At 52.8% G+C, this 17,373-nt stretch overlaps 1 protein-coding gene across 4 annotated transcripts in view; it reads left to right on the forward strand.

The window, feature by feature from the left end:
- The window catches only part of KY (kyphoscoliosis peptidase), a 48,816-nt gene that overhangs the window by 19,904 nt on the left and 11,539 nt on the right, over positions 1 to 17,373 (forward strand). For all 4 annotated transcript variants that reach the window (XM_059064142.2, XM_067033751.1, XM_067033752.1 and 1 more), the window contains 4 exons: positions 1,045 to 1,107; positions 4,482 to 4,564; positions 8,593 to 8,701; positions 10,549 to 10,666. In XM_059064142.2, coding sequence (XP_058920125.1) covers positions 1,045 to 1,107; positions 4,482 to 4,564; positions 8,593 to 8,701; positions 10,549 to 10,666 — 373 coding nt within the window. The remainder of the gene's footprint in view (positions 1 to 1,044; positions 1,108 to 4,481; positions 4,565 to 8,592; positions 8,702 to 10,548; positions 10,667 to 17,373) is intronic.

Below are 17,373 nucleotides of genomic sequence, written 5' to 3' on the forward strand. Positions count from 1 at the left end.
GCCCTCAGCAGCCAGGGCCTCGGGAGGGCAGGCAGGTGTAGAGAGGTCAGGCCCTGGGAGTTGACTGGCTGGGTTCAGATCCCAGCTGTGTGACCTCAGGCAAGTGGCTTAACCTCTATTTTGGACTCAATTTCCTCTTGTATAAAAGGAGGAAAAGAATTCAACAACCCTCATAGGATTGTCATGAGGTTAAATGAGATAGTCAATAACGCACAAGCCAGGTGTAGTAAGTACACAAAAAATCTGGCTACAATTTTGAACCCCCATCACTCTACCAAAGAATGTAGGTGGAAACAAAATGTGGGTGTAAGAAAGACAAGGCCCACTGTTTCTCAGAGTGGCCTATGTACATTTGCAACCTTCTGTACATTTGAAGGCCTACAGTGGCCTTCAAGGGAGGAGAAAAACTTGCCTTAGCATCCCCACCTCTGGCTCCTCCTGGTTCCATCAGGGACCCACATCTTCCTGACCTGGCTTCAAATCAGCAGGAAATTCTCTCCTGTTGCCTGTGGAGTCTAATAACAATTGCTGACCATTCTGCCTTAACAGTCCTGGATTTACAGGCTTTGGTTGTCCTTGAACCTTCCCGAGGAATAATTCCCCTCTCCCCCCTTTCATGAACTGCCCATGGTCAGTTCTTGTCCTGGGGTCATCTGGTAGTGAATTCGCTGGTGCTCTCAGGATCCCCGGCTGTGGTCCAAGATGGCAGGAGCGTCCAGAGGAGAGAGGAACACGGAGCTCCGGGCAGGCCCACTGAATAATCGCAAGGCTTGATGCCCAGGCAAATTCTCTCTCTGCTCACAGACTGCGCTTCTCTTTCTTGTCATGCCCTTCCTGGCTCCCAGTCCTCCCTATTCCTCGGCAGGAAGCCCGGGGCAATCCCAGCAACAATTCCGTGGTGGGTGAGTATGGGAGCAAGAAGGCTGTGAGAGGGAAAGTGAAGAGGAGAGGGCAGAGCCAAGGACACCCACACAGAGAATCATCTGTGCTTGCATTTCTATTTCTTCTGACGTGTCTCTACTTCTGACCTTTGGGATATTGTAGGTTTACAAGGCGATAAAAATGGAAACACAAGACCCCGGCAGCCTGGAGGGAAAGACGCCCATGGTAAGTTGCGGGGCCTTTTTGGAGCCATTCTCTGAGACTTACGGTAAGTTGGTTTAGCCTCATGAGCCAATCTGCGGTCAATTGGAAATGGGTCCCTGGAGCACTGTGCTGGGATTCTGGGGCCACCTCTGGGCTCAGGGGACAGGAGTATCATGATTCATTGGCAACGTCTGCCATGGACATAGATAGAGAAGTAAAAAGCTCACACACCAGATGTGATCCCAAAGCTAAAGCATTAACCCCACCAATAACAAGGCAGCTCATGATGGGAAACATTAAAAACAGAATTCAGAATTGTATTAACTTTAAATGGAACGCCAAGCATCTGTAAGGAGGGAGGCAGGTGAATAAGCAGAGTGGGGCAGAGGAAGAAATCCCAAATGGGTGATAGACGGCCTGGGTTCAAATCCTGATTTGGGTCCTCACTCACCTTCCCTGGGCCTCAGTTTCCCCCTCAGTAGACCAGATGGCATCTAAGGTTTAGTACAGTTTGGTACTTCTTCCCATTGTTTTGCTTTAAAATTAGAATAACTTAGTTAATGCCACTGGTATTTTAAATGTGTTTATGCAAAATCATATTCAAATATTATATAATCTGCTCAGAAAGTAAATTTAATGAGGCATAAATCATTATGAATATTCTTAATGTTCAGATATTGTAGAATGGAAAGGGTAAAACTTTCTTAATAATAGAGTTTTTCAGTCCCATTTTAGAAACAGCATCCTTCTTTGAAATGGGGGCAGGGAGACCTCATTTGCAGAGCTGACGCTTGTTAAATGTGTTAAGTCCACTTCATATCCACTCAGGTCACCGTGACGGCCCTTGTCAGAGGATGGCAGGAGCCGGAGTCCGTAGGGGGAAGAGGGCACCAAGGAGGAGGGAAGCTCGGCAGGGCCTCCTGCCGTGTCCCCCCTCCCTTCTGAGGGTCTGGCTGGACAAGGGCTGCATGGTAGACCACCCAAGATAGGCCCTGAGGTGATCTGAGTGATGGGAGGCAAGAAATCCCAGCTCTGGTACCAGTCACTGAGCCGCGATGGCACTGGGCTTCTAGGGAGCTCCAGGGTAAGACTGTACAGGACAGAAGGCTGCGGGCAGGGGGTGTCCAGGGAGGCTTGGTGCTTATTAGAGGAGCAGAAAATGAAGAAAGAAAATGCTAGGTTGCTGGGCGAGGCCACAGCCTCACTGTAGAGTACGCACAACCTGCCTGCCCCCCACGCACCCTGTCCCCTCTTACGAGAGGAACAGTCTCGGATCCTGGATGTGTCAGAGGTCACAGGGACCAGCACCTCTCCCCTCCCCGCACCCTCCTTCCCCCCACGCGCCCCCCACGAGGACTCCTGCAAGGTGTCAGCAGGGACCGAGGGAGCAGAGAGAGGGGGCCAAATCCAATCTGAGGCTGAGAAGGGAGATGGCCTGGGTCCTAACAGGAAGGGACCCACAGCAGTGGGGAAGTGCAAAGGACCCATGTGGCCTGCTCCTGACGGCTGAACTTGACTGGAGTCTGGGAGCTCCTCTGTGGCCAGACATTGACCAGCTCCCTGACCGGCTGTCACTGCTTGACATGCAGTGCTGGCCCAGGGAGGGTCGTGGAGCAGCTCCAGCCAGCGCTGGTGGCGTCCCCACCCTCTCACCACACCTCTCAGGCCTATAGCACCAAGGAAACCACTGTATGCATGTCGGTGGGAATGGCGACACTCTCCAAAATGCTGTCCCCCACGGTTCCACAGTCTGACTTACAGCCCTGGTTCTGGCTATGCAGCCTCTACACCCGCTGTTCTGGCCTTCCTGTAGCTCACGCAGTTACTTGAAGACATTTAATAAATTTTTGGGGGGGCTTCCCTGGTGGCGCAGTGGTTGAGAGTCCGCCTGCCGATGCAGGGGACACGGGTTCGTGCCTCGGTCCGGGAGGATCCCACGTGCCACGGAGCAGCTGGGCCCGTGAGCCGTGGCCGCTGAGCCTGCGCGTCCGGAGCCTGTGCTCCGCAACGGGAGAGGCCACAACGGTGAGAGGTCCACTGCTTAAACTGAAAAAAAAATAGGACTCTCTCAGTCCACAAGGGTTGTGGGGGTACATGCAGGCACAGCCCCACACCGGGCACAGAGGCTTCGTACCCCTGCTCTGCGCTTGCCTGCAAAGGACCCTCACCCTGCACCGTCCTGGGGAGAAGAGCACTGCTGACCTTACCGTGTGATCCACCGTCTCTTTCACTCCCCCAGGTGCCCCACAGATTGCGCCGGAGGCGGGGCTGCTGGCTTTAGCACTGCCCAGTGAGGGGGAGGTCACTGGACTAGACCCCAGGCCTCGTGCAGCTCCACCAGGCACTTTCCCACGTTACTCTGCTCTTCCCAGGCTTGCTGTCATGTCCTGGGGTCCCACCAGCACCCCTTACTCACCCAGCACCCAGAGGTTTCTGACATGGCAGGCTGAGAGTTGATCCACTGGAGTCAGGGGATCAGTGCCCCTTTGGCCCCATCCACCTCTCACCCCCGCCCTGTCCTCCTATCCAGCTTACCTGATTTTGGTCAGCCTGGCTCAGAGGGCCTTGAATAAGAAAGACCCAGCCAGAGCCCAGACTCTTCTCCGGGCTGGGACAGGGGTTTGCTGCCCATCCATCCATGGGTTGGTCTGACCACTGGTCAGTCAGCCCTGCAGCAGCTGCCTGGAGCTGTCCTGTGTCCTGGCTTCCTCTGAGAAAGGCTGTGCGTAGAAGAGTGATTCTGAGGCCCAGCTCCCCTCAGGGCCCCCCCGACACTGTACTTTGGGCGCCTGTTGCCAGAACTCTTAACTTTCTTGGGGTGCAAGTGGTCAGTCTCCAGCTAACCAAGGGCAAGGGAAGGAGCCTGTCTGGGTGCCAAGCGCACCTCACCCTACGGAGGTCCAGGTTGCCCCGGACCATCATGCCCTCTCCGACACCCGAGTGCCCTTAGGGCTACCCTGGCCACCGTGGCCAGGACTTCAGTGGCGAGAGGCACTGCCTGGATGCTTCCCACAGAGCATTCATTCCTGGAAAAGCTAGCAGGGAATCTGCAGGAAACTGTGGGGTGGGAAGGAGGGATTCTGTGCTCAGTCCGTCTGGGAAGGACTGGCTTGCCCAGTCATGGAGGTGCAATCAACCACTTTCTTTACCGCTGACTTCTGGGGTCTGCTTACTATCCCTGTGAGTCTCCCAGAGGACGAGAGGAGTTACCACGGTTCCCAAACCAGCTGGACCGAGGAACCCTTCTAAGAGATCTAGCTCTTGAAAGCAGTGTTCCAGTCTGGGAATCATGTGGAAGGTCAGGCAGTCACAGCTCCTCCAAAAGACAGGGAGCCCCGGGCCAGGCAGTCCTGTTGGCCAGTCTCAGACCCTGACCAACCTCCTTGTGTTTCCAGCCTACCCCTGGGATCGCTCCAGCCTGAAATCCATGGCCCTGGACCTGCGGCAGTTTGAGAAACTGGACACCTATGCCTCACAGGTAGGAGAGCCGGGCCCTCTGCCTGCAATGGTCACCCCCGCAGAGAGGCTTGGAGTTTCCCAAACCAGAGCGGCAAAGGCTCTCCCCAGACCCCTCCTGAGTGTATCCTGAGTCCCTGGGATGGATAGTACGGAGCACCTTTCCACAGCATGTGGGAGGGGGACAGAAGGCCCCCGGACAGAGGCCACTTCACCCTTCCACCCCACCCACGGTCCTGATGCTTTCACCCCAGGCTACACACCCCGCGCCGCCCTGTTGGCAAGCGCCTCCGGCCAGACCTGACCTGTCCTCCCCTAGCCCATTGGGGCACTGCTGCTGCTGAGCCCTGCCAGCCCCAGCCCATGAAGGAAGGGGCGTGAGGATGGGGGGAGGACCACAGGTGCAGATGGCCAGCACCCACATAACCACAGCAGTCCTCACCCCTGAACACGTGGGCGGCTGAGGTCCCACGCCTCTGGGCCTGGGCACATGTGGGGAGGGGCAGCTACAAGTGCTGATGCCCTAGGGACACACTGGGGTCCTGGGAGCCAGGCAGGAACCATACCACAGGGAGTCTGATTGGAGCAGCTAAGGAGCTGGACCCGTTGCTAAGGTCAGAGAGGGCAATCCTAGGCCAATAAGCCAGGACATCGTCTACAGTCCTAGAAAAACCACCCTGGGGTTGGCACATAGTGGATACTCAGGAATCTTGCTTGCCGAACTGATGAGTGCTCATAGGAGCTCGGATCAGAGTCTGATTCAAGGCAGGGACATCAGTAGGGGGTGTCCTGCTGTCCTGGCAGGAGGAGGCATCCTTGGATGAAGGGGGGACACTGAGAACGGAGAGGAGCTGGAAGCAGAGGGGAAGGACCCCTGCCCAGTGTGTGTGCAGTGAGGTAAAGGTGGGGCAGGGCTTGCCCGGTCACTGCGCTGAGTGGTGGAGGGCAGGCAGGGTAGCTTCTCGGCACGTGGAGTGAGGGAGGCAGGAGCATGTGTCGGGGGCTGATGGTTTGTGTGGGATGCAGTGGGCTCTGGTGCCTGTGGAGATGACCCCTGGGCAGCTGGATAGCCGAGCCCGGAGCTGTATCTAGCCTGGAGAGGTCTGGGCCTGAAACCCTGCTTTGGGAGCCGTCAGATTCAGCTAAGAGCCGAAGCCACAGGGAAGATGCCATCTTGGGGAAGGCAGGGCCAGGAGCCACCTGAGGCCGGGCGAGATGAGGAAGGGTCAGAGTTCTAGAAGGTGCATGCATGGTTCGCTCTGGCCCGGCGAGGCTAGACAGGCTCCCTTCCACTGCTCAGTACTGAGGCCCTTCGTACTTCCAGGGGGGCAGCTCAGAGGTGGTTGGAGGCCTCGGCCAGGCTCCGGCAGGCTGAAGGGAGACTAGATGTGGGCAGTCCTGAGAGAGAGAGTGGGGCGCGTTTTGAAGAGACACGACAGACAGGAGAGGCTGGGGCCGCCAGGACAGGGAGGAGGAGGTGAGGACGCGGCCGAGCGAGGGCGGTGCCTGAGGAAGGAAGAGCAGGCTTTGCCAAGGCAGGCGGCCTGGCTCCGAGGCCGGCAGAGAGCCCAGCTGAGCAGGAGGTGGGCTCGTTGGTAAGGAAGTCTTGCCTGGGCCTTGCTGAGTCTGAGACCTGGTCATCTGCGAGACTGAGGGAAGGGAAAGGGGGCGTCCAGAGTCTGTGCTGGGTGGGATATGTTGTCGTGGCTGCCAGAAGGGATGGACAGGCTGCTGGACAGCCTCAGAGAGCAGTGAGCGGGGACCAAAAGACCAGAAGCCGTAGCACCGAAGCTGGGGATTAAGTCAGGAGTCAGCCAGGCTGTAATGTGGGCCTGCAATGTGTGCTTCTAGGCCCTGGGAGAGGGACAAAGACAGGACTGTGGTGTTGGAGCAGCTGGGCGAGGGGGGGATGCGGAGGGGCCTGGCGGTCGCCCTGTGCTCAGAGGGTGGGTCCTGGAGCTCCCGTGTGAGCCGCGGAACCGTCCCAAGGGAGACGGGTCAGGAGAACCTAGGGTGGGAGCTGACCGAGGCGTGGGCAACCATTGCAGAGGTAAGCGCACAGGTGGCCCTGCTTCTCTAGAAAGAGTGAGCGTGGCCAGGGCTGCCTTTCCAGCAACCCCAGCCCTGTTTCCTCCTGAGGATCCCTGCAGAAAACCTAACTTGCTCTTTTTTTCTATATTATGGTAAAATATATGCCATATAATTTGCCATTTGAATCGTTTTTAAGTATACAATTCAGTGACATCAATTACATTCCCGTGTTGTGCAACCATCACCACTGTCTACTTCCAAAATCACCCCAAACAGAAACTTTGTACCCGTTAAGCAATAACTCCCCATTCTCCCACCACCCAGCCCCTAGTAACCTCTAATTTATTTACTGTCTTTATGAATTTGTTTAGTCTAGATATTTCATATAAGGAAGAATCATACACTGTGTCTTTTCGTGTCTGACTTGTTTCACTCAGCATTGTGTTTTCAAGGTTCATCCATGTTGTAACATATCTGAGAACTTCATTCCTTTTAACGGATGAGTAATATTTCATTGCATGGATATACCGCATTTTGTTTATCCATTAATCTGCGATGGGCCCTTGCATTGTTTCTACCTTTTGGCTATTGTGAATATTGCCCCATGAACATTGGTGAACAGGTATCTGAGTATCTGTCTGCAGTTCTTTTTGGTACATACCTAGGAGTGGAATTGCTGGGTCAGATGGTAATTCCATGTTGAAATTTTTGAGGAACTGACAAATTGTTTCCCACAGCAGCTGCACCGTTTTACATTCCCACCAGCAATGTACAAGGGATCTAATTTCTTCAACTTTTGGCTATTTTTTTATGATTGCCTTTTTTTTTTTTTTTACAATAGCCATCCTAGTGGGTATGAAGTAGTATCTCACTGTGGTTTTGATTTGCATTTCCCTTGTGACTAATGACATTGAGCATCTTTTCATGTGTCTATTGGCCATTTATATATTTTTGGAGAAATGTATATTCAAGTCCTTGACCCATTTTAAAATTGGGTTGTCTTCTTGTTGTTGAATTATAAGGGTTCTTTATATATTCTGGATATTAAACCCTTATCAGGTATATGATTTGCAAATATTTTCTTCCATTCTATAAATTATCTTTTCACTTTCTTAATATTGTCCTTTGATGCACAAATTTTTATTGTTATGAAGCCAAATTAATCTATTTTTTCTTTTATATGCTGTGCTTTTGGTATCAAATCTAAGAATCCATTGCCAAATCCAAGGTCACCATGATTTACACCTGTGTTTTCTTCTAAGAGTTTTATGGTTTAAGTTCTTATATTTAGGTCATTGATTATTTTTGAGTTAATTTTTATATATGGTATGATGTAGGGGTCCAACTTCCTTCTTTTGCATATGGATATCCAGTTGTCAGATACCATCTATTAAAGAGACTATTCTTTCCCCATTGAATGAACCTGACACTCTGGTCAAAAGTCAATTAGCCATAGATGTATGAGTTTATTTCTAGACTCAATTCTGTTTCATTAGTCTATATAACCCTTATGTCAATATCACACTGTTGTGATTACTGTAACTTTAAGTAAGTTTGAAATCCAGAAATCTGTGTCCTCCAACTTTGTTCATCTTTTTTCAAAATGGTTTTGGCTATTCCAGGCCCCTAAGAATTCCATGTGAATTCGAGGACTGGTTTTTGCATTTTTGCAAAAGAAGGCTGTTGGACTTTTATAGGGATTGTGCTAAATCTGTTGATTGCTTCGGGTAGTGTTGACCATGACTAGGGGCTGCTACAGCACCCAGATGGCCACTTGACTGGCCCCAGGAGCTGCAGAGAGAAGACGTGATGGCTCTAGGGCCAGTGGTTCAGCTGGTCAGCACTGCCCACCGCATCCAGCCCACGTCAAGGTTGCCCTAGGCCCAGCCTTTGAGCCTCTGGGCCTCTCCTCCTTCTCTGTCCAGAGGAAGGGCAGTGCTGGCTGCAGGTGACAAGGCACCGGGCTCCCCACAGCCCTTGTCTGGGCCCTGATGTAGCACACCCCTCCCCACTTCCCAGGTGACAGTCAAGAGTGGCCTGGACGCGCTGGTGAGCGACCTGCTCCAGGAGGCCCACAGTGACCTGGAGAGAGTCCGTGCCATCTGGATCTGGATCTGTCACCACATAGGTAGGCCTGCCGGTGGGGCCACTGGCTCTGGGACCCTGTTCCCAGAGGAACGTCTCTGGGCTTGACTCCATCACCCATGTGTGTGGAGGAAGAGGGAAGGTGGAGGAGAGGGGCTCTCAGATGGCTGGGTTCAATAACCAAGGTTAACTCACTGTGTGCTAGCAGTCTCCATGAAGGGTGCATGGGCGGGGATCCCACGTGGCCCTCTGTCCACAGCCAGAGCTGTGGCCCCTCACCCAGTGGCAGCCTTCCCTCAGTCCTGCCTTCCTGGGTGACCTGCTCCACAGAGATGAGAACCCAGGGCAGAAGGTCGTCTCCAAGAAGGAGGAGGCTGGGGATGAGCCATAGCTATTTGAAAAGTTACTGCAACACCAGAAGTTTCTCAAAACACCTGCGCCAGGAAGGGTGGGCACCCCTCTCCGAGCTCCCTGCTCCCACAGTGGGAGCCTCGGCTGCTGCTCTCAGCCCAGTCTCCAGGTTCTCAGAGCCACCCCAGGGGACCTGGGCCTGCGCAGCTGCCCGCAGCTCTGCATGGGACAGCCTTGAGAGTCTGACCAGCTCAAGCCAAGCCCACAGGTGGCTGCTGAGGGGAAGCTGGATGCTACACCCTGCAGTCCATGGAGGAGCTGGCTGGTGGGATGGACTTCTAGCGACTTCCCTGTGACATACAGACCAGCAGGGCTTCCCTGACCTGCTGCCACTGGGCTTTCTCTTTGTCCTCCCAGAGCAGCAGTTAGGGATGCAGCTTAGAGGATGAACTCGCCTGACACAGGTAGGGCATCTGCCATAGGACCTGAGGAGCCACTCCTCCAACTCCAACCCCGGCACTCAGCTTGGGCTTTCAGGGGACAGGATGGGAAGCAGAACATCCGTCAGGAATTTGTTTGCTCCCCTGCACCCCCACACCCACCCCCACACATATGCACGCACACACACACATGCACGCACACACACACACTCACACACACAGCCCAACCCACATGCACACACCAAAAGAACACCCACCCACCAACAACCACACACACACATGCACAACACACACACACAGCCCACCCTACCCCACAGATGCATGCGCACAACCACACACACACGCGCACACACAGACCACCCCACCCCACAGACACACACACACCAAAACCACACACACATGCACACACAGACACACACATGCGTGCACGCACACACACATACATACACACACACACAGCCCACCCCCACTCCACACTCACACACACACACCCATACCACACACACATACACACACACACACACACACACACCTCCTTTGTGCCCTCAAAGGCCACAGGGATTCCGCCTCAGGGCCTCCCTCATGCCTTAAGCGCTACTGTTACTGAAGTGACAGTCTGTCCTCTCTATTTGGGACATGTTTTAATAGTAGCTCAATTCGCCCCCTGCCGGTCAGGGTGAGGCCTTGGCCTTGGGGGCTGCTGCAGGGATGGGTGCACAGCCTCACTGGCCCTGCCTGCAGAGCTGCGTTGTGGTGGGGACACGCAGGCAAACCCCAGCCCGGTGCTGTCTTGGTCCCTCCCCTCCCAGCCCCTCCTACAAGGCCTAAGGAGCCAGGTGGCCCCTCAGCCAATGCCTTGCTCTTCCTGCCCTCACCCACACACAGAGGGGACATTTGCCAGATAGTACCTGGACTGGGGCCCTGTTCCCTTCAGTCCGCAGCAGTTTCTCCCCGGCCTGAGGGAGCCCAGCCCAAGTGATGCTGAAAGTACAGTGGAGGGGAGGGGTGGTGCCACAGGTGGTAGACCCCTCCCTCCTCGGCACCATCCGGGTTGTCTCCAGGGACCTGGTTCCTCACGACCTTCTCCTCTGCCCTCCAGAGTATGACATCGAGGCCGCCCAGGAGAAGGACCGCCAGGCCTTCAAACCCACCACCATCCTGCAGACCCAGAAGACCAACTGTGATGGCTACGCTGGGCTCTTTGAGAGAATGTGCAGGTACAGAGGCGTCCCGGGCTGGCCACCCTGACCCAGCCCCTCCCCCTGCCAAGCGCCCTGCGCCTTCACCCACGTGCCAGGCCTGAAACCCGAGTTTGCAAACTCTGCTCTGAATCCAAGCGAGTCCTGAAAAGGTCAATTTCTCCCTTTTTAACACCAGCATAATTGACTTTGTACCATCTGTCGGGCTTCGGGATACATTAACATAATGGCAGATGAATGCACAGAGATAATTTGGTTATAAAAGGCCCTTTTTCCACCTTCTCCCATCTCTGTGCAGCTGAAGGTTAGAAGAATGGCAGGTCTGGGAACTCGAGGACAGTGACTGCGGGCGGGCGCCAAGAGGACTGTGAAAGGCTGTCCTCCGGGCAGGCACAGGGGCCCCTCGGGGGGAAACAAAAGCTCCCCCACCTGAAAAGATTTGTCAGTTGGAAAAGCTGAATAACTAAGAAGCAGCTCGTCTCTTGGAGCCTTTGGGCTCCGTTTCCATTGCTCCGGGGCCGAGCACCTGGCCAGGTTGCCCAGGTGGGTGAGAGCAGGCGAGTGGCTGCTCTCATTTGTGTTTGGAGACCTCACTGCAGGTTCTAGGTGACCTGGAGACAGACGCCGGGCTGGGGGAGCCCCGCCGACCCGCACAGCTTCCTGTGCCCGCTCTCTGAGGTCTGCCGTGTTCCCCGGGAAACGGTCAGCCAGCCCTGGGGACCACTGAAAAGCCCCTCCCCAAGGGTGTAGACAGACTGTGCCCACTGTCCCTGCAGCCCTCTGGGAGCCGGTCTGCTCAGGCACCCAGCCCGCCAGGACTGCAGGGGGCAATTCATCAAACCAAGAGTAGCAACAGACACTTAAGAGGCCGAGGGCAGGCAGTCGTCAGGTGTCAGTGCTGTACAGCGGCCACAGGAAGTCCTGCTCCCGGGGGACACGCATCCCGCTCCCAGCCTGACCCCCAGTCGTCCAGCCTCCCACGCCCAGCAAGCGCAGACATGCTGCTCTACCCCTCCTGCTCAGCGTCTGCTCTTCCCTTCCCCCACCTCCAGGGCCCGGCCTTGAGACCACGGCCCCAGGGGGACCACGGTGGGTCAGGGTGCAGTGGTGCAACCCATCCCCCAACCCCCGCATTCCCACCCCACCCCAGACCCAGGCACCCCACATGCCTTTGGGCCTCGCCGGAAACCGGGGTCCTCACCGGCCCGCTGCCCAGGCTCCCAGGCCTTGGGGTCCTGAACAAGACTAAAGGCTTACACTGCCCGTAATGTCCTCCCAACTCCAGCCTCACCTCCCTTCCGGCCGCGCCACCTCTGCCACTCCCCCCACTTCCAGCTCCTCCCTTCTGCTCTCCTCTCCCTAATGCTCTTCGGGCCCCGCTGCAGGGTGGCCCCCCCTCCCAACTCCCGGGGTGCCGTCAGCACACCTGTACGCCAGCTCAGCTCTTGCTTAGGCTTTTCTTTACTAGCTTTTGTAAATGAAAAATAAAACTGAACTATAGATTTATAAAGTGCATAGAAGCAAAAAGAAGAAAATTAAGTTACCCTGAATCCTACCACTTAGAGATAACACTTGAAATTTTGTCGTATTCCTTTCTGGACTTTGTTCTATCATGTAGGCTTTGCCTGTGCTCATTTCTTCTGATAGGTCTTATAGGTCTTCTATGTCTTCCTATGTCTCCCCCGACCCTTTCTGCTTTCCCTGTGAATACACATCTCAGAGTCCTACACACAGTAGGCCCTCAATGACAGGAAATGACAGGATATTCCTAGCAGACTTGTATGAAAAGGACCTTCTTCTCTTTTTAAATAATGGAATAGCCCTCCATCTGTGTTCAGCTCTATTTGTGCCTAGCACCTTTCAGCATTTTCATCTTAATTTGCAAATTTGAAAACACTCAGGGTTTTAAGTCATGGAATATATCGTTCTTTATCCAGTAGAAGCCTTCTTAACATGGTATGGAAGGAGTACCAGATTTATAGCAGAAAGACTTCCAGGCCTCAGTTAGTTTACCAGTCCTTGACTTCCAGTCCTTAATGTACCACTTACTAGTTTTGTTCCTTTTGGAAGGCACTAAGCCTCTGGGTAGCCTCAGTTTTCTTATCTGTACACTGGGGGACTTTATTGCCTACTGGCAGGACTGCAGGACTAAATGAGAACATGCAGTTTGGAGTTTGCTAACCTGACTTGGGGATTGTTGTTGTTTTTTAATCCTCCCTGTCTTCCCACAGTACTGGAGTCTCTTTGCTCTGTAGAGCTTTCCTACAGACCCACATAGACTCACATAGGCTCAGAAAATTGACATTGGCCTTGAGTGGAACTGTCAGCTCTTTTGGCCTGGTCCAGATGCTTAACAGCGGCCGTATTCTGGCCGGAAGCTGATCATTAAAACACATCCCAACGTTTTGCATCATTTAAAGTTAGGTTCCAACCTGGCAGTTACCGTGTGAAATACTCTCTGCATTGCCCGGGTCATTTAACAACAGCTCACAGTTTGCTGAATTCCTTTAACTTTGGCTTTAAAGATCAGTAACCTCGTCCATGCATCTTTCCTAAGTCCCCCTTCCCTTTAAAATAACTGCTGGAGGTTTGGTAAATTCATTACCGGACTCCTTAAGAACTGAAGACGTGTAATCCACACTTGCTGATTTACCCCTGCTTAGTTGTCAAGGTGGCCTCTTAGCAAGAGTTGTATCCACACGGCTGTCATTACTTCGGCCGGTCCATTCCACCTCCCTGCAATGGCCTCATTAAAGACTGATTTAATAAAGTAATTTGGTGAGGAATTCAGATATTTTTTGCAACATCATTCTTTTCTTCATCGTCTTTCCCAAGTAACCAATATACCTTTTTCGCTAGCACTGTTGCTTGTAACGGCTGGACCAGTTTCTTTCTGACTTTCTCTCGTCCAGCATTGATGTCTCCCCTCTTGCCTCAGTTCCCCGACAGCCTTCATGAATCTTGCTTCATTTCCTTTGCAAGGGTCAAGCTTAATTCCCCAGAATTCTGCCACTAAGTCGGCCTCCAGTGCAATTTCTCCCCGTTATCACCGCGCTAGCACCACCAGCTAGCAGATTTTCCAGGGACTTCTGATAAGGCCAGGAGCTTATTACCAGTTTGAGACTTGGGTGCTGAGACTGGTTGTCACCAATCAGATGTCAGTGCGTTTTCCATGCATCCTCCAGCTGTCACAGTGGCATACTCGTGGCATCAGGCCCCAGACCATCCCAGAACATCGCTTGGTTCCAAAGGCCCAGAAGGCCGGATCCATTAAATAACCTTAAATTATCCTCACCATACACGGCCTCTGAAAGGGGCATCTAAACTCTCCCACCCTTATAGATACACCAAAGGAGAGCGCTCACGAAGATGAATTATGTCACTATAGCAAACCAGCCTTTAATTTCACTCCGTATACCACCCGAAGTTTATAGATTAAAACAAATCTCGGTGTACAGAAGGCCCGGTGCAATTACAGAGCCTCCTGGACTGTGCATCAGGAAAAATGAGTCCTGACGCTGCTTTGGCCCCTGGCCTACTGAGTGTCCCCGGGCAAGTCAGCCTCCCTCTCTGAGCTGCCAACTCCTCACTTGTCAGAGAGGAGGCTGCTGAAGTCAACCTCAAAAGGCTCTAAACAGGGCTTTGGAGTGAAAATTATTACCGTGATTACAGTTACTGACCTTGCTGTAAGGGCGGTGGTATAAGGAAAGGGTAAGGGGACTGACCATATAGCAGAAATATGAAGACACCGTCAAATTTACAAGAAATCAACTACATAAATTGTGAAACATAAATCATGGTTATTCATGTCCTGCTGTAGTGTAGAAATCACAATTTTTTGGCCAGTTTCGAATTTACCTTTTTTTGGATTTATATAACATACCTTTTTTAGTTTTTATTGAAAAACACTGATTTGCAGTGTCATGTTACTTTCAGGTGTACAGCAAAGTGATTCAGTTATACATACATATATATATATATATATATATTCTTTTACATTCTCTTCCATTATTGGTTATTTCAAGATATTGAGTAGAGTTCCCTGTGCTATACAGTAAGACCTTGTTGGTTATCTGTTTTCTATATAGTAGTGTGTATATTTTAATCCCAAACTCCCAGTTTATCCCTCCCCCACCTTCCCTTTGGTAACGATAAATTTGTTTTCTGTGACCTCCTTGAGGACCTTAAATTGAGGACCATTTTAGGAACAGCAAGGCCCTAAAAATTCTAATTCACACATTTGCCCAGTTAAACTGGCCCTTGGGCTTAACGTTAATGAAACCGTGTTTCCTAATTTTACTATTAGAAATCGCAATGTCTTCATCAAGATAGGAAGAAAGAGCATGCTTCACTGCCTCTCCTATAGCCTCCCCACCCTCCCTTTTTTTCCGTGTGGCTCAGACATCCTGGGAGAAGCGGTCAGAGGAGAGGAAGCCCGCTATGGTCAGGGGCTGATATGTGCAGGGTACACCGCCCACCCCAGGCCGCTCAGCCACCCTGCTGCCGAGGCCCGGACCGTCTCTGTTTAAAATGACAGTCACAGTCTGGATCCATCCCCTCCTCAATAAAACCACTGGCGTTGGGATTTTCAAAACTGTCAAAACTAAAAACCAAGATTCTGGAGCCTGAGGTTATTAGATACATCTCCTTGGCTGATATTTGGGGCTCTAGGATGGCTGGTTGGGGTTCTCTGAGAGGCGGAAACGCTTCTCGTCCTCTGCCCTTGTTCAGTGCTCTCCCCGAGCTTTCCAGCAAATTCCTGCTCCTTTGGGTTCCCTGAAAGGGCTATATGCTTATCACTAGCATTTTCGTGACAGTTCACGTATCTGCCCGCTTCCGACTATGAGCACGTCTAGGGTGGCCAGTGAGCTTTATGTTTAGAACATTACAATTTATTATGTTATAGCATTTATTACATTTTGAAATGATATGATATGTGATATTATCCCCTGGTGCCTGCACCTGGTGCAGTGCTTTGCACAGAGTGTATACAGTTGGTGATCTTTTGATGGCCTGAGATGGTGGTGGGTCATCTGTCTAGCAACCAGCAGCTAGAATTACTAGGTCCACACCCTTGCATGAGAGTTATGGATTATTAACAATAATGCTTTACATTATGACTTCTTTGTCCAATTCATCTAGCACATTGCTGCCAGGGAATAAAATATCCTCATATCATAGTCAAGCATGGCAGAAGCTTACAGCTGAGGGGGTTTTTTCATCTTTACTCTGCCCTAGGCATTCCCCACGGCCCTCCCAGCTTCTCCTCAGCCTGTCAGAAGAGAATCAAGCCCTAGAGATCATTTAATGCCAACCTTCCGTGTTGCCCACAGTGAGCCTGGCAGAGTCACACGGGGCTGAGCCCTGCCCTCCTGGCTCAGCCCAGTCACCGCCGCCTCCAGCCCCGAGCCCTCTGGGAGACAGCTGGCCACTCCCTTCTACCTCCTCTGGCCCTCTCCAGGCTTGGGGCGGGGTGTTCACTCTTATTCCCCTACTTGGTGCTCAATTCTGACCTCCACTTCACCCCCGTGGTGGGAGGATACCTCTGCCCCCGGGGACACGGCTTCTCCCAGGAGGACACTCCTGCAGAGCTCGAGCCAGCCATCTGCCCACATCAGCACCAGCCCCATCCTTCTCACGGCACCTGGAGGCTGCCCGGGCTCTCAGCCCCTCTCCTTCCCCCCTTGACTTCACTCAGAGCGGAGTAGACACCCTCCCGAGGTGCAGCTCCCCTCCCTTCCCGCAAAGCAGCCCCTTGTGTCAACACTGCTGTCCCAGTACTCCACGCTCCTCCACATCATCCTAGAAATTCATATGCACCGACGTTCCGGGCAAGAAAGGAAAATAACTCGCTAAAAGTGTCATTTTCAAGTAATATTTATGGATTTTTTTTTCCAATTCAAAAAGTAACGCATAATCATTATTGAAAATTTTAAAAATAGAGAGAAGCTTAAAGACGAAAATTAAAATCACCCATAATCCCATCACTAAGAGACCAGATGACTTTTGTGCTGTCTCTCTCACTCTTCCCTCCCCCATCTCTTGTTTTCCATGCATGCACGCACGCGCATGTGCAGACACCCCCCCCCCCACACACACACACACCCCCACACACACACCTTGTGCTGATGGTGGGGTTTTATAGGCTCTTGTCAGTTAACAGCGTGTCAGGAGCATCTCCTACCTCGTTAAATGTTTTTCACAGCATTCCTTCTCCTCGTCCACTCTCTGAGTATATGGAGCCCTACCTCCTATGGAAGGTGCCCCCATCCCACGTACCTCAGTCCCAGCCCTCTGGCCTGGCATGCGACCCTCGCCTCGCCCCTCTGCCGGCTGTTTCCTCTAAGACTATAAACTCACTCAGATCACACAGGCTGAGAACAAACTCCCTAGGCCTCATCCCATTGCAGCTAAATGAGGAGGGGCTCTCTCCAGGCCTGCCTGCTGCGCTTCCCTCCCCTGGGGGCCTGGGCCCACCCCTCCCAGGCCTCGGGCCTCTGGGCGGCCCTTCTGCTCCAGGGACTCGGTGTTGGCTTTTGCCGGCAGAATCCTGACATCCCTCGGAATCTGGTTTCTCTCGTTCTCTGCTCCCGCCTCCGAGGTGCTCCCGAAATCCTCCCCACGGGCCCAGCCGGTCTGTTCCCATGGGGTTTCTTAGGCAGCCTGGGAGGCCTGGACGTCCTTTTGGCAGGCAGAAGGGTGGGGGGCTGCAAAACTTCCCAGCC

The sequence above is a fragment of the Kogia breviceps genome, chromosome 5, assembly GCF_026419965.1.
Source record: "Kogia breviceps isolate mKogBre1 chromosome 5, mKogBre1 haplotype 1, whole genome shotgun sequence".
NCBI lineage: Eukaryota > Metazoa > Chordata > Mammalia > Artiodactyla > Physeteridae > Kogia > Kogia breviceps.